Source organism: Lepus europaeus, chromosome 7, assembly GCF_033115175.1.
Source record: "Lepus europaeus isolate LE1 chromosome 7, mLepTim1.pri, whole genome shotgun sequence".
Classification (NCBI taxonomy): Eukaryota; Metazoa; Chordata; class Mammalia; order Lagomorpha; family Leporidae; genus Lepus; species Lepus europaeus.
Genome location: NC_084833.1, coordinates 17,225,787 through 17,253,663, shown reverse-complemented (window position 1 = coordinate 17,253,663; position 27,877 = coordinate 17,225,787). Strand labels below are relative to the sequence as shown.

At 52.7% G+C, this 27,877-nt stretch overlaps 1 protein-coding gene across 1 annotated transcript in view; it reads left to right on the top strand.

The window, feature by feature from the left end:
* The first annotated feature begins 4,368 nt into the window (after positions 1-4,368).
* PTPRJ (protein tyrosine phosphatase receptor type J) overlaps positions 4,369-27,877 on the top strand; it is a 173,095-nt gene continuing 149,586 nt past the window's right edge. Inside the window, exon 1 of the mRNA XM_062197479.1 lies at positions 4,369-4,629. Within this exon, the coding sequence (XP_062053463.1) occupies positions 4,369-4,629 (261 nt within the window). The remainder of the gene's footprint in view (positions 4,630-27,877) is intronic.

Here is a 27,877-nt window from a genome sequence, read left to right as displayed (position 1 = left end):
AGTCTGTGAGGCAGGAAGGTCTCAGGGCAGCCGTGCCTCCAACATTAGCTAATCAGTCTCCCAAGAAACATTCCATTCCGCTTAGGAGGGCTTTGCAGAATGGTTTGCTCATGGTGGCTTTTAAAATAAACTGAGGGTTGCCAGGCTGAAAGGGCTCCCTGCAGGGCTGCTGACCTGGTTCTAGCCGGTGCCCAGCAGGCCTGCTTCCTGGTGGGATGTGGACTCCTCATTAGCCATGGCTGCCTCTCTTAGTCCCTGTTCTTGGGGGGTGAAGTGCAAAGTCTCGTGCTCTGTCCCTGCCCATTTTTAGACTGGGGACACTGAGGCCCAGGAGAGTAATAAATAAAGGAACAGTAACGGCCAACACATAGAGCCTTTATTATAATACCTTAATAGTGGCAAGAGAGACAAAGTTGAAGATTCCGGTTTTGCCACTGTAAAGCTGTGTGAGTTTGGGTAAGTAACCAAATCCCTCTGAGACTCAGTTTCCTTGTGTGTAAAATATTGATCATGATTCCTATTCTACAAGATTGTTGTAAGCGATAGAAATTATGGGCTAATGCCTAGCACATAGTAGGTGCCTGATAAATGGTTTTTATTATTACTAGAGAAAAAGCTCAGGCTAGTTGTAGGGTAAACAGTGTTTTCTTTTAAAAAATCATTTATTCGAGAGGCAGAGATACAGGGTGAGTGGAGAGAGAGTGAGCGAGCGAGCAAGAGAGGGAGCTTCCATACGCTAGTTCACTCCCCAAATGCCTGCAGTGGCCACCAGTGTCAGGAGTGGGGCCTCAATCCAGGTCTCCCACGTGGGTCACAGGAACTTGACCCATCACCTGCTGCCTCCTAGGGTGCTCATTCGTAGGAAGCTGGAATCAGGAGCCAGAGCTAAGGTCTGAACTCAACTGGATGTGGGCATCCTAACTGCTGGGCTGAACATTTGTCCCCAGAGGGTTTTCCTGACAGCAAGAATTAACTTCGGAGCTGGTTAGCAATACAGGTTCCCAGTCCAAGGCAAGGCATGGTTCTCTGTATGTGGACAAGCTCCTGGGTGAATCCTACCCACCATTTGGGATGCACCCAGGAACCCACCTTTCCACCCTGTTGGTTTAGCTCTTTTGTTGTTAATGCATCTGGCCTCATAGCCCATAACATTTTAGCCTTTGCATTAAGTGGACATAATTGAGAGGACAAATATCCCTCTACTATGTGTTCTCAAGGTGCACGTGTCCTGAACTTTGCAGAGATTTGTGCCTGAAGATCTCTTTGCAGATGGAGTTTGTTGTCTGGTGTGAGAGCAGGCATATATTTAGTATCTCTATTATTCAAAGGAATGCATTTAATTTAGTTAAACAAATATTTTCTGAGTGACTGGTGCATGCCGGGGATACAATGATAGACAAGACAAAGGCCCAGCTTTCAAGTGGTTTTTACTCGCAGTTCAATGAGGAAGATGGCTAAATAAACAGGCAATGAAAAACTGCGATTGGGGTCGCCGGTGTGGTGTGGTGGGAGTTGCTGTCACTTGCAACACTGGCATCCCATATCGGAATGCTGGATTGAGACCTCAATCCAGCTTCTGATCCAGCTTCCTGCTATCACACCTGGGAAGGCAGCAGAGGCTGGCTCAAGTCCTTGGGCCCCTGCCAACCATGTGTGAGACCAGGATGAGGTTCCTGGCTCCTGGCTTTGGCCTGACCCAGCCCTGGCTGTTATGGGCATTTGGGGAGTGAGCCAGCAGGTGAAAGCGCTTTGTGTGTGTGTGTGTGTGTGTGTCTCCTTCTTTCTCTGTTGCTTTGCCTTTCAAAGAAATAAACCTTAGAAAAAACTGTGGTTCAAGTTAAGGGAGCTATGGATGGGTGGAGGGGTACCTGGGAAGCTGTAGCTAGGGTAAGTGACGTCTGAAGAGTCACGTTACCTCAAATTTGGTCTCAAATCCTTTGGTGAAAGGAATGTCCGTCCCCAATCATCTTTGTGGAAAACTCAGCTTTCACGTGGCACCCCTGGATACATTTCCACACCATGCATCTGTACTAATACTGCATTCCTGCAATGGGCAAGGCACAGTGAGATGCTGCAGGGCAGCCAGGGCGAGGGGGGCCCAACCCCTGCCCCCAGGGAGCTCATGCCACACCTACTCACGTTGAACTTCATTTCTTGTGTAGGTCATTAGGCTGGTGTCATCTGACTGAAGAGGTGAGTTACCTCCCTTTGCTCAAACTGCCTGTCTATTTTGTTTCATCATCACGCAGGAGGGAGATCTGGTTCCAGGCAGCACGTATGCCAGGGCCTGCACTTTATCCAGGAGAAAATCAGAGAGCACGGAAGAGCTCCCAAAGTGTTTGCAGAGCCAAGTTCTGAGTCTGCCGAGACCTGGGTGGGTCTTTGGGGTCTGGGGCAGCCTACCTGCCTGATTGCATCTGGCTTTCCTTTCCTCAGGTCGCCACAGACACGAACACCTTTTCAACCACCTGTCTCTACTGCAGGAGGGGAGGAGGCAGGGAGGAACAGACTCCTTTGTGGATTATGATAATTACATAATGCTTAAGCAAAAGTTGACAAGGTGTGTAAGTCAAAGGTGAGGTTCCTCTGTCTGCTGTCTTTGTCTTTGTGAGCAGCCTGGACCCTTTGAGACTATCTCTGTCTCGAAGATTGGGAACCTGGAGCCCCAGGTACCTGGAGGCCAGCACTGGCACCTAGCGGCCTGCTCCTCGCTGCACACAGCTCCAACCTGGCCTTCCTTTTCTTCTTTTTTTATTTGAAAGAGTTACACGCACAGAGAGAAAGAGAGGCAGAGAGAGAGAGAGAAAGAGGTCTTCTATCCACTGGCTCATTCCTCAACTGGCTGCAACAGCTGGAACTGCGCCCAACTGAACTCATGAGTCAGGAGCTTCTTCTGGGTCTCCCATAGGGGTGCAAGAGCCCAAGAACTTGGGCCATCTTCTACTGCTTTCCCAGGCCACAGCAGAGAGCTGCATCGGAAGTGGAGCAGCCGGGACTTGAACCGGTGCCCATAGGGGATTCTGGCACTGCAGGCAGAGTCTATACCCGCTATGCCACAGCGCCCGCCCCCAACCCAGCCTTCTTATCCTGGGCTTCAAAGTCACCCTCTGTTCAGAAGCCAGGCAGAAGTACCTGCCTGGGTTATGCCAGGTTGCTCCCACTCCCTGAGACACCACCCCTCTATCTGCCTGGTGAAATTCAACCCACCCTTCAAAGCTAGCTCAGGTGTCGCCGGCCCTCCTCTCCCTTGTGTCCCCTCTGAATTACTCCCCCCCCCCCCCCCAAGCACTCCTGGACTGATCTGACTTTTCCCCTCCAGACTTCTCCTTGGGCAAGTGGCCCATCCTCCCCGAGACCCTCACTTCCCTCCTCCGTGCTGGGGCCAGCGGTATCTGCGTTCCCTTTTAATTCCTTTCAGATCACGGGCCTCTTTGACAGGCCCATAGAAGCTTCCAGAAGTGCTAACGCACACTGAGGATCACTGTGTAGCAAGAAGATGTCTAGGACTTTCCCGGGAGTCCCATTTAATGGCCAGCTAAGCCTGTCTCTATAGGTTGTTATTTCACACACGAGGCACAGGAGGCGCAGGAAGGTGAAGCGCTTCCCCGGGGGTCACTCCTGCCCGCTGGACAGGCTCCTCCGCCGGCTCTCTCGGCCTCCTCGGCCGGGGCACCGGGACCACACAGCACCCAGCCCATCTCCGGCAGGTCCGGAGTCCACGCAACCCTCTCCAAGCCCACCCAGGGCCCAAGCGTTGCTGTCTGCAAGCAGGCAGGGCCATGCTTTCGTCCCAGGTCCGCGGCCAACAGCTGGTGACCCAAACCCCCCGGCCGCGGAGCCAGCATCGCCGGCGCGTGGCGGCGCAGCAGCCGAGCCGCGTCCTGGTCCCGAGCCCCAGGAATGTGGGAGGGCTGCACGGAGGGGCCGGCCAAGGCGCGGGCGCTTCCTCCGCTCGCCCGAGGGGAGCCGCCAGGGCGCGCGCGGGGCGCGCCGCCGCCCCCTCCCCGCCGCCCGGCCGGCTCGGTGGGGGCGGGGGCCGCGGCGCGAGGGCGCGAGGGGCCGCGGCGCTGTGCAGCCGCCCGGCCGGCCGGGGCGGGAGGAAGCGATGAATATTCAGAGGGGGAGGGGAGGAGAGGCGGCCGAGCGCTCGCCGCGGCTCCCTGCAGCCCGAGCCGCATGACGCGCGGAGGAGGCAGCGGGAGCGGCGCGAGCCGCGGGAGCCGGGAGCAGGGGGCCGCGCGCGGGGGGTGGGCGCCGCTCGCTCCGCCCCGCGAAGCCCCTGCGCGCCCAGGGACGCCGCCCCCCCGCCGCAGCCGCGCCGGGCCCCGCCGTGTGGCCGCCGCCGCCACCGCCACCGCCGCCGCTGCCATGTCCCCGGGGAAGCCCGGGGCGGGCGGAGCGGGGACGAGGCGGACCGGCTGGCGGAGGAGGAGGCGGAGGCGGCGGCTGGAGGCGGCGACGCGGGCGCCGGGGCTGTGGCGCACGGCGGGGCCCGATTCGCGCGTCCCGGGCACGTTCCAGGGCGCGCAGGGCATGAAGCCGGCGGCGCGGGAGGCGCGGTCGCCTCCGCGTTGGCCGGGGCTGCGCTGGGCGCTGCCGCCGCTGCTGCTGCTGTTGCGCCTGGGCCAGGTAAGCCACCGGGTGGGCCCGGGCGGGGCCCGGGACCGGCATCCCCTGCACCTGCCCGGGTGCACCCCGCTTGGGGGGGCCCGGGGGAAGGTGGTAAGGGGGTGCGGATCCTCGGAGTCCCCCTCGTGGAGCGGGCTTGCCGGTGGTGGTGGGGACCCCAGCCGGCCTCGCGCGCGGGCGGCTGAGCTCCGTCCCCGGCTGTCCGGTACCAAGGGGAGGGCAGCGGGCCCCGGGGTCCCCGGGGAGCCTGCAGCCGCCCGGTGGTAGCCCCCGCGCGGACTGCGGACGGTCTCTGGCTCGGCCCTGCCCGGAGCTGGTCCCATCTGGCCAGCGCGGGCCCGGCTCGCGCGCGCCAGGCGGCCGGAGGGGGCGTGTTTGCGGAGGGCTCTGGACGCAGAGCGCGGCCGGCCTGGCCAAGCCGCGGCCGACCTCCGACCTGGCCTGCAGGGGCCCGAGGGGCCGGGCCGAAGGGCAGCGTCGGCCGCCCCGGGGGCGCCGGGGCTGGGCTGCGGGGCGGTGGGCGAGGCGCCGTAGCCCCGCGCCTGGGGCGCTGTTTTTGCGGAAAGTTCCCAGGCCCGGGGCCGCGCGCAGGCGTTCCCCTGGGCAGCCGGCCTGTTCCCCTCGTCTCCCCGCGGGGATCCGCCGCTGGCTGTCCCCTCGCTGGGTGCGCGCTCTGCGGACGCCGGCTGCCCTCCAGCCGCCTCGATATTTCAGCTATTGCTGGGGCTGGTGTTTTGGGGACTGGCAGTTCCCGTGGCGGTGGGAGGCGAGGCGGCGCGGCTGGGGGACGGGGGGACGTTCCCATTTCTCAGATAGGGAACTGAGCGAGAGAAGTGAAAGAGCGGAATCACCTAGTGCACCCGAGCTGAGCCAGCGGCTCGGTGCCCGCCGCCTTCCGGGAGCTGCCCGGGTCTTGAGCGCGCCCGGGAAGGTGGCGCGGGTGATGCCCCCGCGCGTGAGAATCTGGCTTGTTGGATGCAGACGCCGGCTCTCCCGGCGGTGGGAAGCCGGGGAAGGCCCTTATTGGCTGGCTTCAGGGGGAAACTTTGAACGCACGAATGCAGGGTTGTCTGAAAAAAGAAACATCAGCCCTGGGGTAGCAGTGCCGTCCCGGGAAAGGGACGGGAAAGAGCTGGGGGCCGCTTGCAGGGTCCCCAGCAGGCGCTCCACGGGCTGTCATGAGGGCCTGGAAGGCGGAGGGACTTCCTGCAGAGGACGCTGAACTGGACGAGGTGTCTGAAGGCAGGGCCAGGGCCGACCATCAGCGTCCTACCACGCTCAGTGAACAGCATCTGTGGAATGGGTGTGACTCCACCTGCCTGATAGAATTGTTCCGGGAGCTGGAAGGGCTTGTCCGGATGGGTTAGCATTAAGGGTAGTGAGCGTGAGCCTTTATCCTTGTCCCTGTAAGGAAATTCAGGGAGGGCCCTCTAAGAGGTTAGAAAGAATTGCCTATATAGTTTCGGATCTCTTGTACCAAAGTTTGCACTCAAGAACCACCTGGTTCATTTATTCTTAGTTTACTTTGGTACATGTATTAATTTTGTTTTTTTTTTTTTTTTCTTTTGACCCCAGCCATATAATGGTTTGCTAGCTGTGCTTTGAATCAGCACAAAATTTCTTGGGTAAATTTATTTCTTGCCCAATCCTTCCTTGTATTTCATTAGCATCCTGCTACTCCACACTTGTCATATATTCTGATATTTCCTTCCTCTCTGGTTGGTTCTGTAGGAACTCAGCACAGCTCTGTTTCTTGTTTTTGGATACATGATGAAATATCAGGCTCTCTGAAGAATCATTTCTTCATTTTTATACTGGATATTTTCCAAGGAATCGTGCAGTTTTGAGCTGGACCTGACTTCCAGGATAGCTCTAACGCCCCTGAACTTGAGAACCAGAGAAGACAGGGAGCAGTCCAAGGTCACTAGGGAAGCCAGGATTCTGGAACCAGGGACGCTGCCTGTCCCTGGTCTTGTCTTTTTTTTTTTGAGCCATGTCTTCACTTTGTTCTTTTAACCATAGGCACCGTGTTCCCAAAATTGTGAGTGTAAAGCAAGTTTTTAAAATCTAATCATATTTGTGCATTTTTTTCCCCTTCAAAGTTTGTTTAGGAAACGAGTGAAAATATCAGACTGTTTCCCTAACTGTTGATTGGTTTAGTGAGGCTTGGAGAGAGAGAGAGAGAGAGAGTTTTAAGATGGACTCAACCATAGTAGGTTGAAAAAAGACACAGCTCCGTTTGGACGTTGATGAGGACGGGGTCTGGAAGCTGGGAGCTGAGATACTGGACGACTCAGTACTTGGTCGGCCTGGGAAAGCCATTTTTGACCCTGGCATCTCGTTCCTGTTCTCCCACACAGGAAGGATGGTCAGAGATGATTCTAGCCCAGGGACTTTGCTGGTTACAGTATCTGACCCCACCCATTCTTGCAGTATTGTGCACACTTGTTTGGGTTTGTGTGTGTGTGTGTGTGTTAGGCAGTGTGACGAAGCAGCCCCCACCCTCTCTTCTGAGAGTCTTTAAGAAATCAGCGTGACATTTGAGTTGCCTTAAAATGGAAAATGAAAAGCTGGTGACTGATGGCTGTTTTCTTCCTCTTACAGGGTTTTGGTTTGCATTTTCTTTGCTTTCTTGCTTCCTGGTGAATAATAACTATGTTTATTATCTCTTATAGCTAATCTTTAAGCCTCATTCCTTACCTGCTTCATCCAGAGTACAAAAAGTATTTTGCCTCCTCTTTAAACTGCTTGTTAAATGCTCATAGGGGCAACTTAAATATTTTTGCTTAGCTTCAGAACGGAAAAACCAAATGCTTATGTTTTGTTTGCAGACAGTTTAAGAAAACAGAGCAGATTGGTTTATGGTTAGCCGGTGACTTTGAGCTAACTTCAAGTTCAGGCCCATGATAGAGATAACCACGGAATACCCAAGCTTTCCTAAGCGGGGAGAATCCTGGCTCCCGAGTGAGCAATTTCGGTCAGCAAAGAGGTTATTTAGCTCCTAAAAGTAATTTTTGCTTGGGGTTGAGGCCGAGGCCCAGGAGTTGCTGTAGGCCTGGGTTGAGCCAGTGCCTCGTTGGTAATTACTTCTTAGTCCATTCACTTCTTGGCCAAGGGAGTTATTTTGAGTGTAGGATAAGAGGCAATTTTCTGTGTCTTTCCCTTCTAACATAACGCTGTGGATAGTATAGAATTAATAGGTGATGTTATGTGTGGCAGGCATTGTGTTGAGGGTTTTAATGCCTTTTCTCATTGGACCATTTCAGACCTGCTAGGAGCTAGGCGCTGTTCATGTTCCGCTTTTATGTGAGAGAAAGCCGAGTTTCAGAGCTTGCCCGAGTCCTCGCTGGTGTGGGATGGGATGCAGCCAGGGTTGTCTTTTCTGCCCCAGTCTGTTGTCCTGTTCCTAAAGACGTCCCGCGTGTTGGTGAAGGTTTTTGGTGTGCAGCCAAGAGATGGGGCGGCAGACTGTGGTGGCAAGAAGTAGGTTTGGGGGAGGGCAGAGAGTGTGTGGGTTCATCGCTTCCTACATCCTGTAAGATCTACCCCACTGGTAGGAGGCACAACCCCAGGTCCCTCTGGCCTGCTTGTGTATTTTGTGGCCTGAGTTGATGAGGCATACCTGCCTTAGTGGAGACAGTTTGAGGTCTGGAATGGAAAGACTTGGGTTTGGGTCCTTGCTCTGTCCTGAAGTAGCTACAGAAACTTGGGCAAGTTCCCTCACCTCTGTGACTCCTCCTTTCCTTATCTGGAAAATGGGACTAATACTTCTGGTTCCACTGGGTAGTTGAGGGGCTCAAATGAGATAGAAGAGGAACTGTCACGTTAAACCTGACGCACAGTCCCATTGCCAGTGGCAGCTGTGGCTGTAATTTGGGGGAGGAGAAAGGGAGCTTCAGAAAGTTTATAGAACGAATTGTTTTTAAAGTTTTGAAAATATCTATTTTTATTTATTCGAGAGAGCGAGAAGGAGACAGAGAGAGAGAGGGAGAGACTGGTTCACTCCCCAAATGCCTGCAACAGCCTGGGATGGGCCAGACTGAAGCTGGGAGCTGGCAACTCAGTCCAGGTTTCTCACATGTGTGACAGGGACCCAAGCATTTGCACCATCACCCACTGCCTCCTGGGTGTGCATTAACAATGAAGGTGGGATTGGGAGCAGAGCAACATTGGAATCCAGGCACTTTGGTAAGGGACACGGGATACTTGACTGGTGACTTTTTTTTTAAAGACTTATTTATTTATTTGAAAGAGGTAGAGAGAGAGAGAGAGAGAGAGAGAGAGAGAGAGAGAAAGGTCTTCCATCCACTAGTTCACTCCCCAAATGGCTGCAATGGCCGATCTGAAGCCAGGAGCCAGGAGCCTCCTCCAGCTTTCCCACATGGGTGCAGGGGCTCAAACACTTGGGCCATCCTCTGCTGCTTTCCCAGGTACATTGGCGGGGAGCTGGATTGGAAGTGGAGCAGCCGAGACTCGAACCGGCACCCATATGGGATGTGGGTGCTGCAGGCCAGGGCTTTAACCCACTGTGTCACAGCACTGGCACCTTGACTGGTGTCATACCCACGGGACCAAACACCTGCCGTGTGGAACCAATATTTATGCAGAGTTTCCCACAGGGTAGTGCAGAGTAGTCCTGGGCATGCACAAGAAGATCTTAGCTCAGATACAATACATGGTTTATTTATTTATTTATTTGAAAAGTGGAGTGAAAGAGAGAAAGAGAGAGAGAAAGAGAAGAGATCTGCTATCCACTGGTTCACTCCCCAAATGGCCCAACAGCCAGGGCTGATCCAGGTGGAAGCCAGGAGCCAGGAACTCCATCCTGGTCTCCCAGGTTGGTGACAGGGCCTCAAGTACTTGGCCCACCACCTGCTGCCTTCCCAGGTACATTAGCAGGGAACTGGATCAGATACGGGATACTGGAGTAGCAAGCTGCAGCTTAGTCTGCCGTGCCACAATGCAGGCCCCTGCTCTTTTTCTTTTCTTCAGTGTTAAGTAGTATTTATTTTAGGAGGTAGTGATAAAAAAAATTTGAGGTGCATGTAAAACCCATGATTGTTTAGATGAGATGAGGCTGAATATAGTGCCATGAAAAATAAATTTGTTGAAATATAATGAACAGTTGAGCCAAAGAAAAATATTAAGTAGCTGAAGAAGTATCATACGGTGTGGATATGACAAAATGAACTTATGCTTAGGGGCAGGCAGATGAGTGGTGGCTGTGATGGGGAACGAGAGCCTCCCTCTGGTTCCTCCCTGCCGGGCACCAGCATTGTGATGGAAGCTGTGAGGGTGACGTCCCTGTTGTCCCTTCAGAGAGAGGCCTGGTCCCTGCTCCAGGAGGAGCATTGGTGAGAGGGCCGAGGGTTCCCGAGTGGAGACCCCAGAGGCAGTGGCTCTCCGAGAGCAGAGACCCCCGCAGTCACCGTATCCCTCCCCAAGAGCAGAGACCCCACAGTCACCGCATCCCCCCCAGCAGAGACCCCTGCAGTCACCAGGTCCCCCCCTCTGTGGCCGGCTTTCCGGTGGCTTTTCTGGAGGACAGGCGCCGTGGGAAATTTTTACCGCTTCCTTACGAGTGACGGCGGTGGCCATCCGCTTGGCTCAGGATTTCCATGGCGTGGAACTGCTGGGACGAGGGGTGGTGGCCGTGAGGTGGCAGATGGGGGGCATTTGGAAAGTGAAGTAGTGTCAGCTCCCACAGGAGCTCCAATTTTAAACATGCAAATGATTTTCAGTTCCACTTTTCCTTCTTCCTGCAGAGGGAAGTGTCCCCGTTGCCATTTCTGAGGCGTGGGCAGGCGCTGTTGTCATTGTCCGCAGACTCTGCTTCTCCAGGGCAGGAGCGGGGCCGTGTTTGTCAGGTGCCCCGGCCAGGCCCCAGCCCCGTGTCGCTCCCTGGCTTCTGAGAGCATAAGTCAGTGGATGTTAAAACTCTGCACCATTATGGAGCTTATCACACAGCAGTTCCTAACCCTTCCTGGGGGGTGGAGGGGTTGGGTGAGAGAGACGCAAGACCCCTCCGGAGGATGTAAAGGGGAAAGTCCTCTCTCCGCAAGGCATGCATGTATTTGCAATCTTGGGTACAACCTCAGGAGTTTCATGGATTCTTCCAGACAGCCCTGGAAGACCAGGTTAAAAATTCTGCAGTCAGAAACTCCCCACACATGCCCTCTCCGCCCCTCTTCTGCATTTTTTTTAAAGATGTATTTATTTATTTGAAAGGCAGAGTTACAGACACAGAGAAGGAGAGAGAGATCTTCCACCCACTGGTTCACTCCCCAAATGGCCTCAATGGTGGGAGCTGGGCCTGTCTGAAGCCAGGAGTCAGGAGCTTCGTCAGGGTCTCCCATGTGGGTGCAGGGGCCCAAGCACCTGGGACATCTTCCACTGCTTTCCCAGGCCATAGCAGAGAGCTGGATCAGAAGTGGAGCAGCCAGAACTGGAACAGGTGCACAGACGGGATGCTGGCACTGCAGGCTGCGGCTTTACCCACTACACCACAGCGCCGGCCCCTAGCCTTTTAATTTACTCAGTTTCCTGGAGATTATTTCATGTCTGTACTGACAGCTTCTAAGTCAAGCTTGACCGCTTGGCATTCTGATGCCGTGAAGCCTTTGTGCAGTCCCCTGACGGTGGGCAATGGAGTGGTTTTGCTACCCGCCCCCCAGCACAAACCATGTGTTCCGTGTATTTCTTTTTTTTTTATTATTTTAAAGATTTATTTATTTATTTGATTGTCAGAATTGCACAGAGAGAGGAGAGACAGAGAGAGAGAGGGAGAGGGAGAGAGAAAGAAAGGGAGAGAGAGAGAGAGGGGTCTTTCATCTGCTGGTTCACCCCCCAAGTTGGTTGCAATGGCCAGAGCTGTGCCCATCCGAAGCCAGGAGCCAGGAGCTTCTTCCAGGTCTCCCACGTGGGTGCAGGGTCCCAAGGATTTGGACCATCTTCTACTGCTTTCCCAGGCCATAGCAGAGAGCTGGATTGGAAGAGGAACAGCTGGGACTTGAACCAGCGCTCACATGGTATGCGGGCGCTTCAGGGTAGGGTATTAACCCGCTGCGCCACAGCACCGGCCCCCATGTATTTCTTATAACCTTCATAAGTAGATTCATAGGGTAAATGCCTAGTTTTAGGGTGGCTGGATTAGAAGCTGTGTGCGTTTAAGACTTTGATGACCCTTCTTAAGTTGTTCAGAAAAATGCTGACTCAGTTTGCACCTGTATCCTCAGGTTTGACAGTGCCTGTTTGTCTACACCCTCACCTGAACTGGGGGTTGTTAAATTGTTGACATTCTTAAATGTCTCAGAGGTGAAAAATCCTGTGTTGTTACTTATGTTTGTATTTTTGATTTTGAGTTAGTTGAGTATCTGCCTGTGTTTTAGCAAATGTCATTGCATTTCTTTTTTTTTTTTGTCGGCTCCGTCCTTGTTAAAAAATTAAATTTTTTGTAATTGATGTATACAACTTTAATTCTCATTTGTGTTGCAGATATGTTTCCTCCCAACTGTTTTTCATTTCTTCAAAAAGATTAATTTAGGCTGGCGCTGTGGCTCAACAGGCTAATCCTCTGCCTTGCGGCGCCGGCACACCGGGTTCTAGTCCCGGTCAGGGCGCCGCATTCTGTCCCGGTTGCCCCTCTTCCAGGCCAGCTCTCTGCTGTGGCCTGGGAGTGCAGTGGAGGATGGCCCAAGTGCTTGGGCCCTGCACCCCATGGGAGACCAAGAGAAGCACCTGGCTCCTGCCATCGGATCAGCGCGGTGCGCCTGCCGCAGTGCACCGGCCGCGGCGGCCATTGGAGGGTGAACCAACGGCAAAAGGAAGACCTTTCTCTCTGTCTCTCTCTCTCACTATCCACTTTGCTTGTCAAAAAAATAAAATAAAATAAAAAAATAAAAAAAAGATTAATTTATTTACTTATTTGAAAGAAGAGTGACAGATTGAGAGAGAGAGAGAGGGAGAGACAGGGAGAGCTCTTTCATCTGCTGGTTCTCTCCTGAAGTGCTTGCAACAGCCAGGGCTAGGCCAGGTGGAAGCCAGGAGCCAGGAACTCCATCCGTGTCTCTCTCATTGGTGGCAGGGTCCCAAGCACATGGGCCATCACCTGCTGCATTCCCAGATATGTTTGCAGGATGCTGGATTGGAAGCAAAGTAGTTGGGACTCGAACTGTCACTCTAGTATGTGATACAGAGGCATCCCACATGGCAGCCGCCACTCCGAGCTATTTTAGATGTAGCCCTTATTCCCCAGAGATAAATAAGGCCTTTTGGAGGTGAAGAGAGCACAGAATATGGAACCAGACTGCTGGTTGGAGTTCTGGCTCTAGCACCAAATGAGCTGTGTGGTCTTGGGCAGGTGCCTTGACCTTTCTGATCCTTGGTGTCTATAAAATGCTAATAATAGTACTACCTCTCACATAGGCAGTTGGATGAGTGAGATCAGATTATACTAAAGTTCCTTGCAAACGGGTATAGACATATGAGAATAACATTTTATGAATTTCTAAGGTTCCTATTTACTTAAGAAGCAATTCTGAAGTTAGGACAAAGACCATAATTATTAGTTGTCAAAATTATGCTATACATCTCTTAATTTGGAGGACAGAGATAAAATCCCCAAAGGGTTATGTATATTCTGTACACACACACTAAAATTTGCAGTGTGGAACAGTGGAAACTTCTCTGATAGAATAGTTGAAATTGTAGTTCTGTTTTGATTTGTTTCGTTTATTTAAAAGGCAGAGTTAACAGAGAAGAAGAGGCAGAGAGAGAGAGAGAGAGAGAGAGGTCTTCCAACCACTGGTTCATTCCCCAAATGGCCACAATGGCCAGGGCTGGGCCTGGCTGAAGCCAGAACCCTAGAACTCATGTGTTCCACGTGGGTGGTGGGGCACCAAGCACTTGGGCCATCTTCTGCTGCTTTCCCAGGCACGTTAGCAGGGAGCTGGATTGGAAGCAGAGCATTTGGGGCTCGAACTGGCACCCACATGGGATGTTGGCATCACAGGCAACTGCTTAACCTGCTGTACCACAACGTGTACAGTTGAATTCATACAGGGGAAGGGACTGTGGGTTGTGAAGGGACCATTGGTTGTGGTGGAGGAATGGCAGGTGTGGTCCTAGCCCTAAGTGGCACAGGGATGTTGACTGTATCCCTTAAAAAGACAGAGTTCTTATGTTGCCTTGAGCAATTTTCTTTATCTTGTGCCCTGGCTCGCTTTGCCTGTGGCTACCTCCTATCTCTGGGTACAGTTTTCTTTAGTGGCAAGAGGAGTTATTTTAAGCCACCAATGGAAAGTTTGTCGACAGAATTCTCTGCTCTGATTGCACGAGATGGGAGCTGCAAGGGTCCTTCTGGGCAGATGGCGCCGCCTGTTTCCACGGCAGCAGCAGGGTGATCCTGCATGTCCTGCTGCTGGCTGAGGTGCCAATGCATTGCTGTGTCATTGTGTCAAGGGGGCTTCTTCCTCCTCCACTGAAAGCAGACAGTGCTGCTGGTCATCGGGGAGAGGATTCTGGGCGGAGAGGAATTGCTGCCCAATGCTGCAGGGCTTCGGAGCCACACCCAGCTCCTCCATTCCTAGCTTAGTGACCTTGGGCCAAGTCTGCGAAGGCTCTGAGCCTCATTGTCCTCCTCTGTGCAATGGGGACAACAATACCCACTTCACAGCAGGTATCATGGATTTACATGGCAGATGCTTGGCATGAAGGAACAGCATTTTTAAAAAAAGATTTATTTTATTTATTCGAAAGACAGAGTTACAAACAGAGGTAGAGCCAGAGAGAAAGAGAGAGGGCTTCCATCTGCTGGTTTACTCCCCAAATGACCACAATGGCCAGAGCTGAGCCAATCGGAAGCCAGGAGCCAGGAGCTACTTCTGGATTGCCCATGCTGGTTCAGCGGCCTGAGCACTTGGGGTCATCTTCCACTGCTTTCCCAGGCCATAGCAGAGAGCTGGACCAGAAGTGGAGCATCTGGGACTCGTACTAGCACCCATATGGGATGCTGGTGCTGCAGGCGGAGGATTAACCTACTGTGCCACAGCGCCGGCCCCAGGAACAGGATATTGCTGTTGTTTTATTGTCTTCTTTTGCTGAGATATTGGCATAATTTTCCATTGAACAAATTTAAACAGTGTTTTTAACCTTTTAGTTTACAAGTCTGTTGGACATAGATGAGCTTGTTCAATTCTCACATCATCCCTGTGAGTTTGTCCTGCTTACTTCCATTTAAGGTGTGACTCAGAGTGGCTATAAGTAACGTGTTCATTTCAGGTGTCATCTCTCTTTCACACAATAGTTTTGTGTATTCATAGGATAGCTCTCCCCCCCCCCCCCCCCATTTTATTATTTTTATTTGAAAGGCAGAGTCAGCGAGAGTGAGCTCCCATCTGCTGGTTCGTTCCCCCAATGCCCCCCAGAAGCCAGAGTTGGGCCAGGCTGAAGTCAGGATCAGGGAAGAAGCCCACAGCTGTCATGTGTGGGGCTAACAGGAGGGTCTGCGTGGGAGGACAGCGTGGCACCGGGGCCATTCTCACGGGTGGGGTGGGTGTCTTCCTGTGGAGTGGGTGACGTGTTGACACTGGATGCTCAGAGCTGTGATGTGGCAGGGGTGAAATGCTTCCTGAGGTCACCGTGGATTTGACCTTGTGGGGCCTTGACATATGCGCGGTTGGCATCATGGCACTGCGTCAGGGTCTTCCTGTGGTGAGTGAATTTGGATTTCATGGAGCTTGCAGTTGGGCGTGATGACGTGACTTTGGCGTGATCTGTAAGCAGAGGGGCCTGGAGAAGAGCCTGGGCTTTTGTGTCAGAGTTGTTAGTTCCTGTGGATGAGGGTGATGATGGCCAGGTCATGTGCTTTTAGGGTTTAGTTAGGGAAGGTGTGCAAGGTGCCCAGTCCAGATTGTGGCTCCCAGGAGACCCTCACAGGTTTGTACCTGTTGTACCTCTCTTTATTAAATGACCCTTCCGTAGTTAGGGGCTGCAGAGTGACACAGAGGTCTGGCCAGGGTTGCCGTGTGCCCCAGGCCTGGGCGGATCTGTTCTGAAGGTGTTCAGGGAACATTGCCGTCCTGGGCGGTCCCTGAATCCTGCTGTGCAAGGGGAAAAGGTTGGGCACGGAGGGGAGAGCCGTTCTTGGAGAGGCTGTGTTGGGGGCGCGTGATCAGGCTCAGGCCCTCTGTGACCAGCCTTTTGACTTCCCTGGGAAGATGCACAGGGGCCTTTTCTCTTCTCTGGAGTCTGGCATTCATATTGCAGCTGTTGTAACCACGGGGCTGGGGTGCATGGCGGATGCGTGGGGTGCAGGGGGTGGCGTCTTTTCCTGTAGCACAGGGATTTTCTCCCCAGGCCTTGGTCACATTTTGGGCAGGGTCATTCATTTTTGGAGAGGCTGTTTTGTGCACTGTGGGGGTGCTTAGCCCCCCCCCCCCCATTCCTGGCCTCTACCCGCTAGATGCCAGTAGTGCTCCCTCCCCCAGTTGTGACAATCAGAAATGTCCCCAGAGCTTGCCACATGTCCCTTGAGGGGAAACTGCCCTGGCCGAGAGCCCGTGCTGTGGGCAGCCCCTGCTTCCAAGTACTGGTAAGGTGGCCTGGGGCCTGAGGGTTGCTCTTGGTGGGCCTGGCTGTGCCCGCAGTCAGCCGCATGTTGATACCTGACTTCCTCTCTGTGAGCCAGGAGGTCTGCACCAACAAAATTACTTAATGTGCCACAAATATCCAGATTGCTGCATCTCAAAGGAGGCTTCTCAATCCCACGCTCCTTGCTTGTCCTCTGAGCCCTTTTCTGAATGCTATGGTAGAGTAAGCACAGTTCCGGGAGTCTTGGCGCCTGGATGTCGATTCCTCTGCCACATTTCTCCTTGTGTTCCAGCCTCAGTTTGCTCCTCTGTAAATGGGAATAATTGTTAGTCTCCAACCCCCACCTTGCCTGGGATGGGAGAGGCATTGATGTGCCAGGCGTGGTGCTAAGCTCTGCTACAGGGATGCGAAGTTGAGTGAAAACATGGCCCGTTGGGGCTGGCATAAAGCTGCCACCTGTGATGCCAGCATCCCATATATAAGCGCTGGTTTGAGTCCCAGCTGCTCCACTTGTGGTTCAGCTCCCTGCTCAAGGGCCTGGGAAAGCAGAGGAAGATGGCCCAAGTGCTTCAGCTCCTGCACCATGTGGGAGACCCAGAGGAAACTCCTGGTTCCTGGCTTTGGCCTGGCCCAGCTCCGGTTGTTGTGGTCACTTGGGGAGTGAACTAGTGGGTGGAAGGCCTCTCTTTGTCTTTCCCTTTCTGTCTGTAAGTCTGCCTTTCAAAATAAATAAGTCTTAAAGCAAAAAACAGTAAAGACCCCAAACCTTCCATGGCTTCTAGCACTCTTAATTTAACCCATGCAGTGGCCTGCAAGGCCCTCCGCTTAGATCTAGGGGTGAGATCCTCCCATCCCCTGACCCCATCCCAACCCCCTTGTTCTGCGCTCGCTGTGGTTACAGCTCAGATCTGGGGGTGAGACCCTCCCCCCCCCCGGACCCCGTCCCAACTCCCTTGTTCCGCGCTCGCTGTGGTTACAGCTCAGATCTGGGGGTGAGACCCTCCCTCCTGGGGGTGAGACCCTCCCTCCGGTCGCAGCAGACACCTGAACGCCCCCTGCCCCTCTGGGGTGCTTGCTGAGTGCCCTTCTTGTCTCTGGTTCTCTGGTGCCTGGAGCAGAAGCAGCCTCAGAAACGTGTTCACTGAATGAATGAATTGAAAGCACCACTGCGATTGGCCCCAAGTCCATCTGTGTGTGTGTGTGTGTGTGTGTGTTTGGGGGATGAAATAATCCTTGTGGGTGAGGTTTAGATTGCTGTGATGAAAAGAGCACAGATTTCAGAGTCCCTTCCACTTGAGTTGAATCCCAGCACTGCCTCTTACCAGCTGTGTGATCTTGGGAACGTACTGAACCTCGCTGAGCTGCAGTTTTTCCTTGTCTGCAAAGTGGAATCACCGTGTCCAAGTGCCAGGCTGGCCCAGGGACTCCTGGTAACTGACTGAGGGAGGTTTCTGAATTCACGCCTTCCTTATACAGGAGAGGAAGACAGCAGATGGAGGTCCCACGGCCAGCCTGAGGCCGCGCAGCCGATCCACCCAAGCGCCAGGGTTCAAGCCTTTGCAGGTGGCTGGGTTAGCGTCAGTATTAGGAGTTGTGCCCCGAAGGCCCCAGAGCAGGCCTGGTGCAGAGGCACCTGAGAACCTTGTGAGGTGCTGCTACTCCTCCCCTGTTGACATTTACTCTCTCGGTGACATTTAGGTTTTCTTACTCTTTTGTTCTCAGGTTGGTGACAGACTCACCAGTTTCCTGTCTGTTGGAGGTGCGCACTTCCAGACACAGCTTCCGTCAGCTGAGACCCCAGGGAGCACATGTCTGAGGCCAGGCGTGTGCCCCGTGTTTGGGCCTTGGTGCTCAGGGGAGGATGGGCCAAAGAGTGCATTTTCCCATAAAATATTTTTCTGCCTTAAATATTTGTTGAGTGTCTTTTGTATCAGGCATTGTGATTATGACCAATTTAAAAAAAAAACGTACATAGTAAATTTTGTTGTCACCCCAGCTCATTAATCTGTTCTTTTTCTATGACCTGCTGCTTGAATGCTTGTCTTGTGATTGTTATTAATTTTTCAAAAAATTATGTATTTGAAAGGTAGAGTGGTGGAGAGAGAAGTGGGGGGGTGGAGAGAGAGTGCGTGAGCTCCTCCATCTGCTGATTCATTCCCCAAATGCCTACAACTGCCAGGGCTGCACCAGGCCAAAGCCAGGAGCCAGGAACTCCATCCCGGTCTCCCTCTTGAGTGGCAGGGATTCAAATACCTGCTGCCTCCTAGGGGTGTTAGCAGGGAGCTGGATTTGAAGTAGTGTGGCCAGGACTTGAGTAGGCACTTTGACGTGGGATGCTGGCGTCCCTAGTGCTGGCTTAAGCCATTGCATCACAAGGCTGAGCCCTGATTATTTATTTATTTATTAATTTATTTTTGACAGGCAGAGTGGACAGTGAGAGAGACAGAGAGAAAGGTCTTCCTTTGCCGTTGGTTCACCCTCCAATGGCTGCTGTGGCCGGCGCGCTGATCCGAAGCCAGGAGCCAGGTGCTTATCCTGGTCTCTCATGGGGTGCAGGGCCCAAGCACTTGGGCCATCCTCCACTGCACTCCCGGGCCACAGCAGAGAGCTGGAAGAGGGGCAACCAGGACAGAATCCGGTGCCCCCGACCGGGACTAGAACTGGGCGCCGGCCCAAGCCCCGATTATTTTTATGGAAATACACAGGTGTATGACCGTGACTGGTGGGCCTACCGAGGCAGGTTTTGTGTGGGGGTGCATCAGCAGCTGGAGTCCCATTGCAAGTGGTTGCTTTATTTTGGGCAGGGCAGGCCTCAGTGTTTAAATGAGATGGAATAAATTGATGTTGGTTGTTTTTGAAAAAAAAAAAATTGCTTTTTTCCCAATTATGTAAGAGCTGTGTAACAACATTAAGATAAATTTAGAAACTAGAGAAAGGGAAAAGCCGTTTATTTCCCTCATCACGGAACTGTTTTAATGTTAAAGTAGTTACAGTAGGGATTTTTCCTAGGTGGCTTCCTATTTAAAATAACTGCAGTCATCGCAGGGACAGTTTCAGAGTCTTCCATCGTGAGAGAGAGAATGAAGAGGACTTTTCCCCGTGGTGATACATGATCCAGCCTTAATTTTTAATAGCTGCGGAATACTGCAGAGTGGATGGACTGTAATTTACTTAACCTTATCCAGTTAGGGATGTAAGCCACAGCTGTTTTTTCTTTTTTCATCATTGTAAGTAGTGCAGAGATGACTGTTTTCGTGTTTCTGGTGTTTTTCTGTAAAGCAGAAATTATTCGGGATTAATTTCCAGGCACCTTTCTAATATGTGACAGCACTTGCCAAACGACTTTCTAAAAGTGCTGCGTTGTTTACATTGCCGTCAGGATGCATGAGACTGCCCGTTTTATTACGCCCACACCAGCCACTGGGTGTTAATCATTTTTTAAGGGAATATTTTAATTTTAATATTTGCATCTGCAGACACGCAACTGGGATGGGTGATGACTGTCTGACACCCCTTTTTGACAATGTGTGTGTGACTCATATAGAACCTGTTTTGTGCAGTCCTTTTCAAGAAACTAAAACATTTTTAACAGGGAAAATGTCAAGTCGCTGCCCATGTTTTGAAGTTATCTGCACTTGCCTGGTGCTACCTGGAGAAATTTGAACTCTGGCCAGACACTACCTGGCCCTGCTGGTGGATTACCTGGCTGCAGGCATCCTCGGGTGTGCTCATTGCATTTTGGGAGCTGATTGTAGGAGTGTTTATGCTCCAAAATCTGGGTTTAAACGGAACGATGTGATTGTTGGACAACCACTTGCAGAGTGAAATGTGACTGAGCACCTAGTGGGTGTCTACACCTTCCTGGTTACATCTCAAGAGACACAGCGAGTGCTAGCGCAGTGGGAAGAACTAGCAATCCAAGTTTAGTTGGAGAGAGGAGGAGGACTGGTCAGAGAGAGCATCAGATGCTGTTGACCTTGGGAGTAAGGCCAAGCAGGTACTTGTTGCTGGGTAGGGCTGAGTGTCCAGAGCCCAGCCCCCTGGCGGGGAGAGTCACTGGGGATCTACTCTGGCAGGCCTGGGAGTGTTTGTGGCAGGGTGGGCTGGGCCCGGACTTGGACATCTCCGATGCATGCGTGACTGAGATGTACCTTGTAGAGAATGAGGCCCTCCGAGGGGACTTTCTTTTCAGGTTGTAAATAGCGATCACTTTATTGTTTTGTTATACTGTTTGATGGCAATTAAAAATAGCTTTATTGAGCGATGATTCATGTACAATAAACTTCACTCTTTAAAGTGTACAATTGAGTTTTTAAAAGATTTATTTATTTGGCAGAGTTACAGAGCGAGGAGACACACACACAGAGAGAGAAAGAGAGAGAGAGAGAGAGAGAGAGCGAGAGCGAGCTAGTGAGAGCTTCCATCTATTGCTTTACTTCCCAAATGGTTGCAACAGCTGGGCTGGGCCAGGAGCCAGGAGCTTCATCCAGGTCTCCACTTGGGTGCAGGGGCCCAGGTACTTGGGCCATCTTCCCCTGCTTTCCCAGGCGCATTAGCGGGGAGCTGGGTCAGAAGTGGAGCAGCCAGGACTTGAACTGGCGCCTATTCGCAGGCATCACAGATGGTGTCTTTACCCACAGCATGGCCCCAACTGAGTTGTTTTTAAGATGTTTGGAATTATGCAGCCTCCGACACCATCTACTTCTAGAATATTTTTGTTACTCCCAAAAAAGAAACCCCAGGTCCATCAGTTGCACTACTGATGCCTGCTTGCCCCAGTTCCTGGCCACCACCAATTTGCTTTCTGCTTCTGCAGTGGGTGGAATCACGCGATGGGTGACCTGGGCGTACTTACTTCCCCCAGCACAAAGTTTGCAGGGTCCACCTGCGTGTGAGCGAATGTGAAGACTTTGTCTCTTTATGGCCTGGTGATGCCCCATCCCAGGGCGTGGCCTCTCATGAGCTGCTGAACCTTTGGGTTGTTTCCCCTTGCTGGCTTCTCGTGAATGATGCTGCTGGGAACACTGGCATGCAGGTGTCGATGGATGCTCTCCACAAGGGAGGATTTTGACCTGGGAGTGGTCTTTGGAGCCCTGGGGCAGTGTTTGCACTAACCAGGGTGAGCCTTATTTGCTTTGTTTCTCTCCTCCTCCTCCTCCTGCATTTTCATCTAGTTGAAAAGCAGAGTGACAGAGAGAGAGAGAGAGAGAGAGAGAGAGAGAGAGAGATCTTGCATTCACTGGTTCAATCCCCAAATGCCTGCAACAGCTGAGGCTGGGCCAGGCAGAAGCTAGGAGCCAGGAGTTCATCTGGGTCTCCCGTGTGGGTGGCAGGAACCCAGCTACAGGAGCCTCCCAGGTGTGTGTTAGCAGGTGGCTCGGTAAAAAGCAGAGGCACTGGAATTCGAATCTGGCACTCCAGTAGGCATCCCAAGTGATGTCCCAACTGCTGCACCAAACGCCCACCCTTTTTATAAGATGAGGGGACCCAGGCATGGTGTGGTTGAGTCAGCTGCGCAGCTAGGAAGTGGCAGATCACAGCCCTGTCTGGCTGTCAGCCAGCCTGCAGTCCCCCTGTCTCCAAGTAGGCCAGGCTGAGCGCCCCCACAGCTGAGAGGTGCTGGACAGGGCAGCATTAGCGGTACAGCTGTGTGTAGGTATGACAGGAGAGAGATGCTGACTTAGAGTGATGGTGGTGGGTGGGATTCTGGGTGTGAACTTGGGTTGATCTTCCTTCTTTGTCTGGGACCTGGGGCCCTTCTTCTGGCCTTGGGCCTCCTTTAAAGTAGATGAAAGGGGGTGAGGGAGAAGAAGAGGGAGGGAGGAAGGGATAGGGGCAGGGGGAGAGAGCAGGAGTGTGAAGGAAGGAGAGACTCAGATGGGATGGAGATAAGGGACAGGGGCTGCTAGAATCCACAGAGCCTAGCCAGTGATGGGGGGTGGGGAGGGAAAGGGCAGCAGGTGCAAGCAGGTGTGGGAGGAATCCCCACCCTTTGTGGGGAGTTCCCAAGCCTGCGGAAGCTCCTACCCCAGGGCGGGGTGGAGGGGCCAGAGTGGGCGGAGGAGGGGAGGCTGAGGAGCTGGGTGTGATCCAGAGACTATTGATTTTTCCTCGCATTTGAATTTGAGCCTTTGTTTCTGGGTAGAGCAGAACTGCCAGCCGCTTCTCCTTCCTCCCTCTTCCTGCGAGGCTTTCCTGGGTCCTAGAGGTCACCCGTGGCCTCGCCCATCTGCACTTGTCTGTGCTGTAGAGGCAGGGCCCCCGGTCCCCTTTATCACACACGCGCAGCTGGTCTGGCTTTTGTGAAGAGCTTGTCACTACCAGTCAGAAAATAGAGACAGAAAGCTCCCGTTTGGATTGTGTCGCGGTGACTTGCTCTTGTTCTGTGACACGTTTAACGGCTGCGGTATCCTGACCATGCAAAGGTGGTCTAATCATTGGCTCCGCACTGTCTTGCTGGGCTGCGACGTGTCAGTCACTTAGTTTTGAGTGAGGCGAGCATATGAGTCTGGAAATGAGAAGGCAGGCTGATGGGATGCAAGCCTTTTTTTTTTTTTTTTAATAAAAAATCAGGATTGCAGCCCTACCTCGAAATCTGAGAGCAGTCCTGAGAGTTCCCCTTTTTCCTGGCCAGTGGCCCCCAAAAGGGGACGTAGATGCCAGAGCCCTTCCTGGGTGTGCTGCTTTCTTCCCTGCAGGCAGCAGCTGTGTGGTTGGGAGCTGCACTTAGGAGTTTGGATGGCGAGTTAGGTCACTGTTCACTTATAAGCTGGTCAGGGTCTCATTCAGAGCAGGTGGGGACCTTGAGGGCCCTCTAGTCAACCCCACGCACTTGACAGGGCCCAGAGAGAAGTAGCTTGCCCAAGACCACACAGCTAATTACTGTGTGAGCTCGTGTGAGCCTGGCTTTAGCTACTTGTTCTCTCCAGGGTGTTTTCCCAGACATTCAAGTTTCAGTCGTGAGCATCCAGGGTATTCACAGAGCACATCTGTGGGTGCTGAACTGGGTATCGTCTGTGGGTGCTGAACTGGGTGTCTGGGGTTGAATCCTGCCAGGTGCCGGGTAGTCTGCGGGGGGCAGATGCATTCCCTCTGGGAAGAGCTGCTGGATTCTGGAAGCTGAGGGGAGGCAGAGCCATACATGAATCCTGCAGGTATTGACTGCCCAATGTTCTGCACCTCCTACCCCCATCAGTTGCTTTTGAATTCGGCGGAGACCTCAGTCCCTTGTGAGATGAACTCACTGTTGGCAAAACGAGGAGTTGAATTTTGAGAGGTGGGTTGGGGAAGGAAAATAGTTCTTTCTATAATAAGACCTGCTGATCTAACACTGACGGTCATTGTCTTACTCATCCTTGTCTGACGCAAGTCACACAGAGGGTGGCATCAGGGGTGCCTGGGTTCCCCAGTGAGGACACAGCCGGCTGATCTGTGCAAAGGAAGGCAAGAGGTTGGGTGTTAAGCACTAGGAGGTTGCTGGGACTGTGGACTATGATGTAGTCCTGACAGAGTGTTTAGTGGTAGGGGGAGATGTTTGTAATATAAGAAATTTAGAGTTGTAGGCTACAAAATAAAGCTTAAACCCAATGAGTAACCAAACAGACCTCCAACTTGTGAAAACGTGCTTTAATGTGGATATGTGGATAGGCGGTGACCTCGTGCTTGAAAGCAAGTTTGGCAGACATGGGCCAAGTCCAGGCCCTGTGCCCTTGAGCAGGCCCCTGGGCCTTCCGGATTGCAGGCTTCACACGTGTAGAGTGGGAGTAGTACCTTCTCACGTGTAGAGTGGGAATAGTACCTTCTCACGTGTAGAGTGGGAGTAGTACCTTCTCACGTGTAGAGTGGGAATAGTACCTTCTCACGTGTAGAGTGGGAGTAGTACCTTCTCACGTGTAGAGTGGGAATAGTACCTTCTCACGTGTAGAGTGGGAGTAGTACCTTCACACGTGTAGAATGGGAGTAGTACCTTCTCACGTGTAGAGTGGGAGTAGTACGAGTGGGAGTAATACCTTCTCACGTGTAGAGTGGGAGTAGCACCTTCTCACGTGTAGAGTGGGAGTAGCACCTTCTCACGTGTAGAGTGGGAGTAGCACCTTCTCACGTGTAGAGTGGGAAGAGTACCTTCACACGTGTAGAGTGGGAGTAGTACCTTCTCACGTGTAGAGTGGGAGTAGTACCTTCTCACGTGTAGAGTGGGAATACTATCTTCACACGTGTAGAGTGGGAATAGTACCTTCACGCGTGTAGAGTGGGAATAGTACTTCCTCATGTGTAGAGTGGGAATAGTACCTTCACACGTGTAGAGTGGGAGTAGTACCTTCTCACTCTGCGTTGTTGTGAGAATTCTGTGAGTTATTTGGGCTTTCAGAGAAAGGGTTTCGTGCCTCCTGGCTTGGACCTCCCTGTTGGCACCACTGCTGTGATCAGACCAGACCAAGTTACCCACTGCTCCCAGCCCAGCCCTGCTCCCCCGTGCCTCTGGCTGCTGCTAAGTCCTCTGTGTTGGCACACCGGGCATATTTCTGGACACACACCCACGCGGGCCTCGCCACTCTAGAGTTCCTCCACTTCTCCTGTGTGCTGTGCTGTTCTTGCCGCAGGCCCTTGCACATGCTGGAATAACTCTTGGTTCACTGAGTGCCCCGAGGGTGTCACGAACTAGGTTAGTGTTTGTTGAGTGAGCTGAAGAGGTGAGACTGGGGAAGGGCTTTAAACAACAGGTGGGTTTGGTGAGCAGGTGAAGCCTCGTTCGAGGAAGTGGGCAGGTCAGAGGGCAGTGGTCACTACTCCGGTTCAGGGGCCAGGCGGAGGTCAGCTTTGGCTGTCATGTGGAGTCACCACACATTGAAAGCCAGTTACTCCGTAAGGCTTGATCGGTTTTGATACCTTTCTTTTTTCTTTTTAATTCTTTAAATGTATTTGAGAGATGAAAAATCAGAGAGGAGAGAGAGAGAGAGAGAGAGAGAGAGAGAGAGAATGAGCTCTCTTCCACTGGTTGATTCCCTAAATGCCTGCAAGGTTGGGAACTGGGAAGTTAATGTAGGTCTCTTGTGTGTGTGCAAGGACCCAGCCACGTATGCTGTCACACCAGGAAGCTGGAGTCGGAAATGGAGCCGAGACTCCAACTCAGGCACTCTGGTATGGGATGCGGTAGTCCCAAGTGGTGTCTTTTTTTTTTTTTTTTTTTTTTGGACAGGCAGAGTGGACAGTGTGAGAGAGAGAGACAGGGAGAAAGGTCTTCCTTTTTGCCATTGGTTCACCCTCCAATGGCCACCGCGGCCGGCGCACCGTGGCTGGCGCACCGCGCTGATCCGAAGACAGGAGCCAGGTGCTTCTCCTGGTCTCCCATGGGGTGCAGGGCCCAAGCACTTGGGCCGTCCTCCACTGCCTTCCCGGGCCACAGCAGAGAGCTGGCCTGGAAGAGGGGCAACTGGGACAGAATCCGGCGCCCCAACCGGGACTAGAACCCGGGGTGCTGGTGCCGCAAGGCGGAGGATTAGCCTGTTGAGCCACGGCGCCGGCCCCAAATGGTGTCTTAACTAGGCCAGATTCTGCCCCCCTATCCAACTCCCTTTCTGTTGTTTTAAAATTCTATGTTTTAAAAACCAATATGCCCTTCCCTTTTTTTTTTTTTTTTTAAGATTTATTTATTGAATTGGAAGGGCAGAGTTACAGAGAAAGAAAGAAGGAAACACAAAGAAGGTTCTTCCATCTGCTGGTTTATTCTCCAGATGGCCTGGAACTCCATTCGGGTCTCCCATGTGGATGGCAGAGGTCCAAGTACTTGGGCCATCTTCTGTTGCTTTCTCAGGTGCATTAGCAGGGAATTGGATCGGAAGTCAAGCAGCCAGGAATTGAACCAGTGCCCATATGGGATGCCAGTGTCACAGGTGTCAGTTTAACTTGCTATACCACAATGCTGGTGTCCCCACCCCCTTTTAAAGATTTATTTATTCATTTGAAAGGCAGAGTTACAGAGAGGCAGAGGCAGAGAGAGACAGAGACAGAAAGAGAGAGAGAGAGAGAGAGAGAGAGAGAGATCTTCCATTTGCTGGTTCGCTTCCTAGAAGGCCACGAAAGCCAAAGCAGTGCCTGGAGCTTCTTCCAGGTCTCTCCAGTGCCTCTGCTGGCCCCGACTCTGAAGGTTCCCGGGGGAGGGGCGGGGTGCACACCTGTTCAGCTCCGACAGGTGCCGACCCTCATGCTAGGCACTTTCTCTCTCTATTTCCTGGAACCCTCACAACAAGGCTGGGCCCTTGGGCGGTTTGTTATTTTACAGACGGGGAAACAGAAGTCAGGTGACTCGCGAGGCCCATATGGGGAGCGAGGAGCAGAGCCAGGATTTTTATTTTTAAATTTTATTTATTTATTTTCACCTGCTTGAAAGGCAGAGAGGGACAGAAAGACAGAGATCTCCCTTTTACTGGTTCTCTGCTGAGCCAGGAGCCAGGAGCCAGGAACTCATTCCAGGCCTACTACATGGGTGGCAAGGACCCTGGTACTCGAGCCATACCTGCTGCCTCCCAGCAGCTGGAATCAGGAGTGGAGCTGGGATACAAACCTGTGCCCTTTGAGATGGGTTGTGGGCATCCCAAGTGGTGTCTTAACTGCTATACCAAAAGCCCCTTCCTAAGGCAGAATTTGACCTTGGACTGGAGAGAGTGCCAAGACCCTGATATTCTTTCCTCCAAATGGGAACATAGTACCCAACCCACGATCAGTTTTCGGGATAGTACCGAGAAGTGCAGTAAGGAAGATCCAGTCCAGCTCTGCTGAAAGTGTTGCCATTCGTGCGTATTTTGCATTTGGGGTGGTTGTGTTTCCTTGGGGGAGGTCACAGGAGTTCACATTTGCGGGCATGGTGTGTAGAGCTTTGAGGTAGTGGGGGTTCCTGGGCTGAGCGTCCCCTCTTTGCTCGCATTTCTTTTTGGCGAATGTTTTGCTAGCGGTACCCTCCCATGACAGCTTGTTTTGAGCCACACCCCCTCTCTAAGTTGTGCTAATTGAATAGAGCCACAGCCCCAAGGTCGTGTTTTCCAGGTTGGCATCCGAGAAGCTTGGTCCCAAGTTCTTGCACCTTATTCTAGCCAACCAGACTGCTGACTGCCATACTTGTGGTTCAGCAGCGTGGTCCTGAGCGGCACCCTTTGTCAGCCTTGTACAGAACAGCAGGGGAGTGAAAAATGGAGGAACTCGTGATGCGGCGGGGAAAGAGAACGGCCTCTGTCCCACCTGTGACATCGCAGGTGTAACCTTTGAGGTGGGAAGACCAACACAGTGGGAGGAGAGCCTTCCAGGGTGCCCTTTGAGAGAGGTTTCCCCGGTCTTCACATCCTGACACCCAGCCCAGGGCCTGCACGTGCGGGCTGCCGAGAATCCGTGTCAAGGCGGCACTTGGGATGCCAACCCCCATGGAAGTGCAAGGTAGGAGACCAATGATACTGAACCCCATTTGGGCCCCTGTACGCCTAAAGGGTTAAGTTCTTCCAAACACCTGGAATGGGCACCTAGAGCTAGTAGAACCTTGAATCTAGTGGCCACCTAGGGCCCCGTTAGGGGTGGACCACAAACCTGGACCCCAGCACCAGGCAGGGGTCAGAGGTCAAGGCAGGAGCCAGGGCTGGGTACTTGGTAGGCACAAAGGAATAATGGGCCCCAG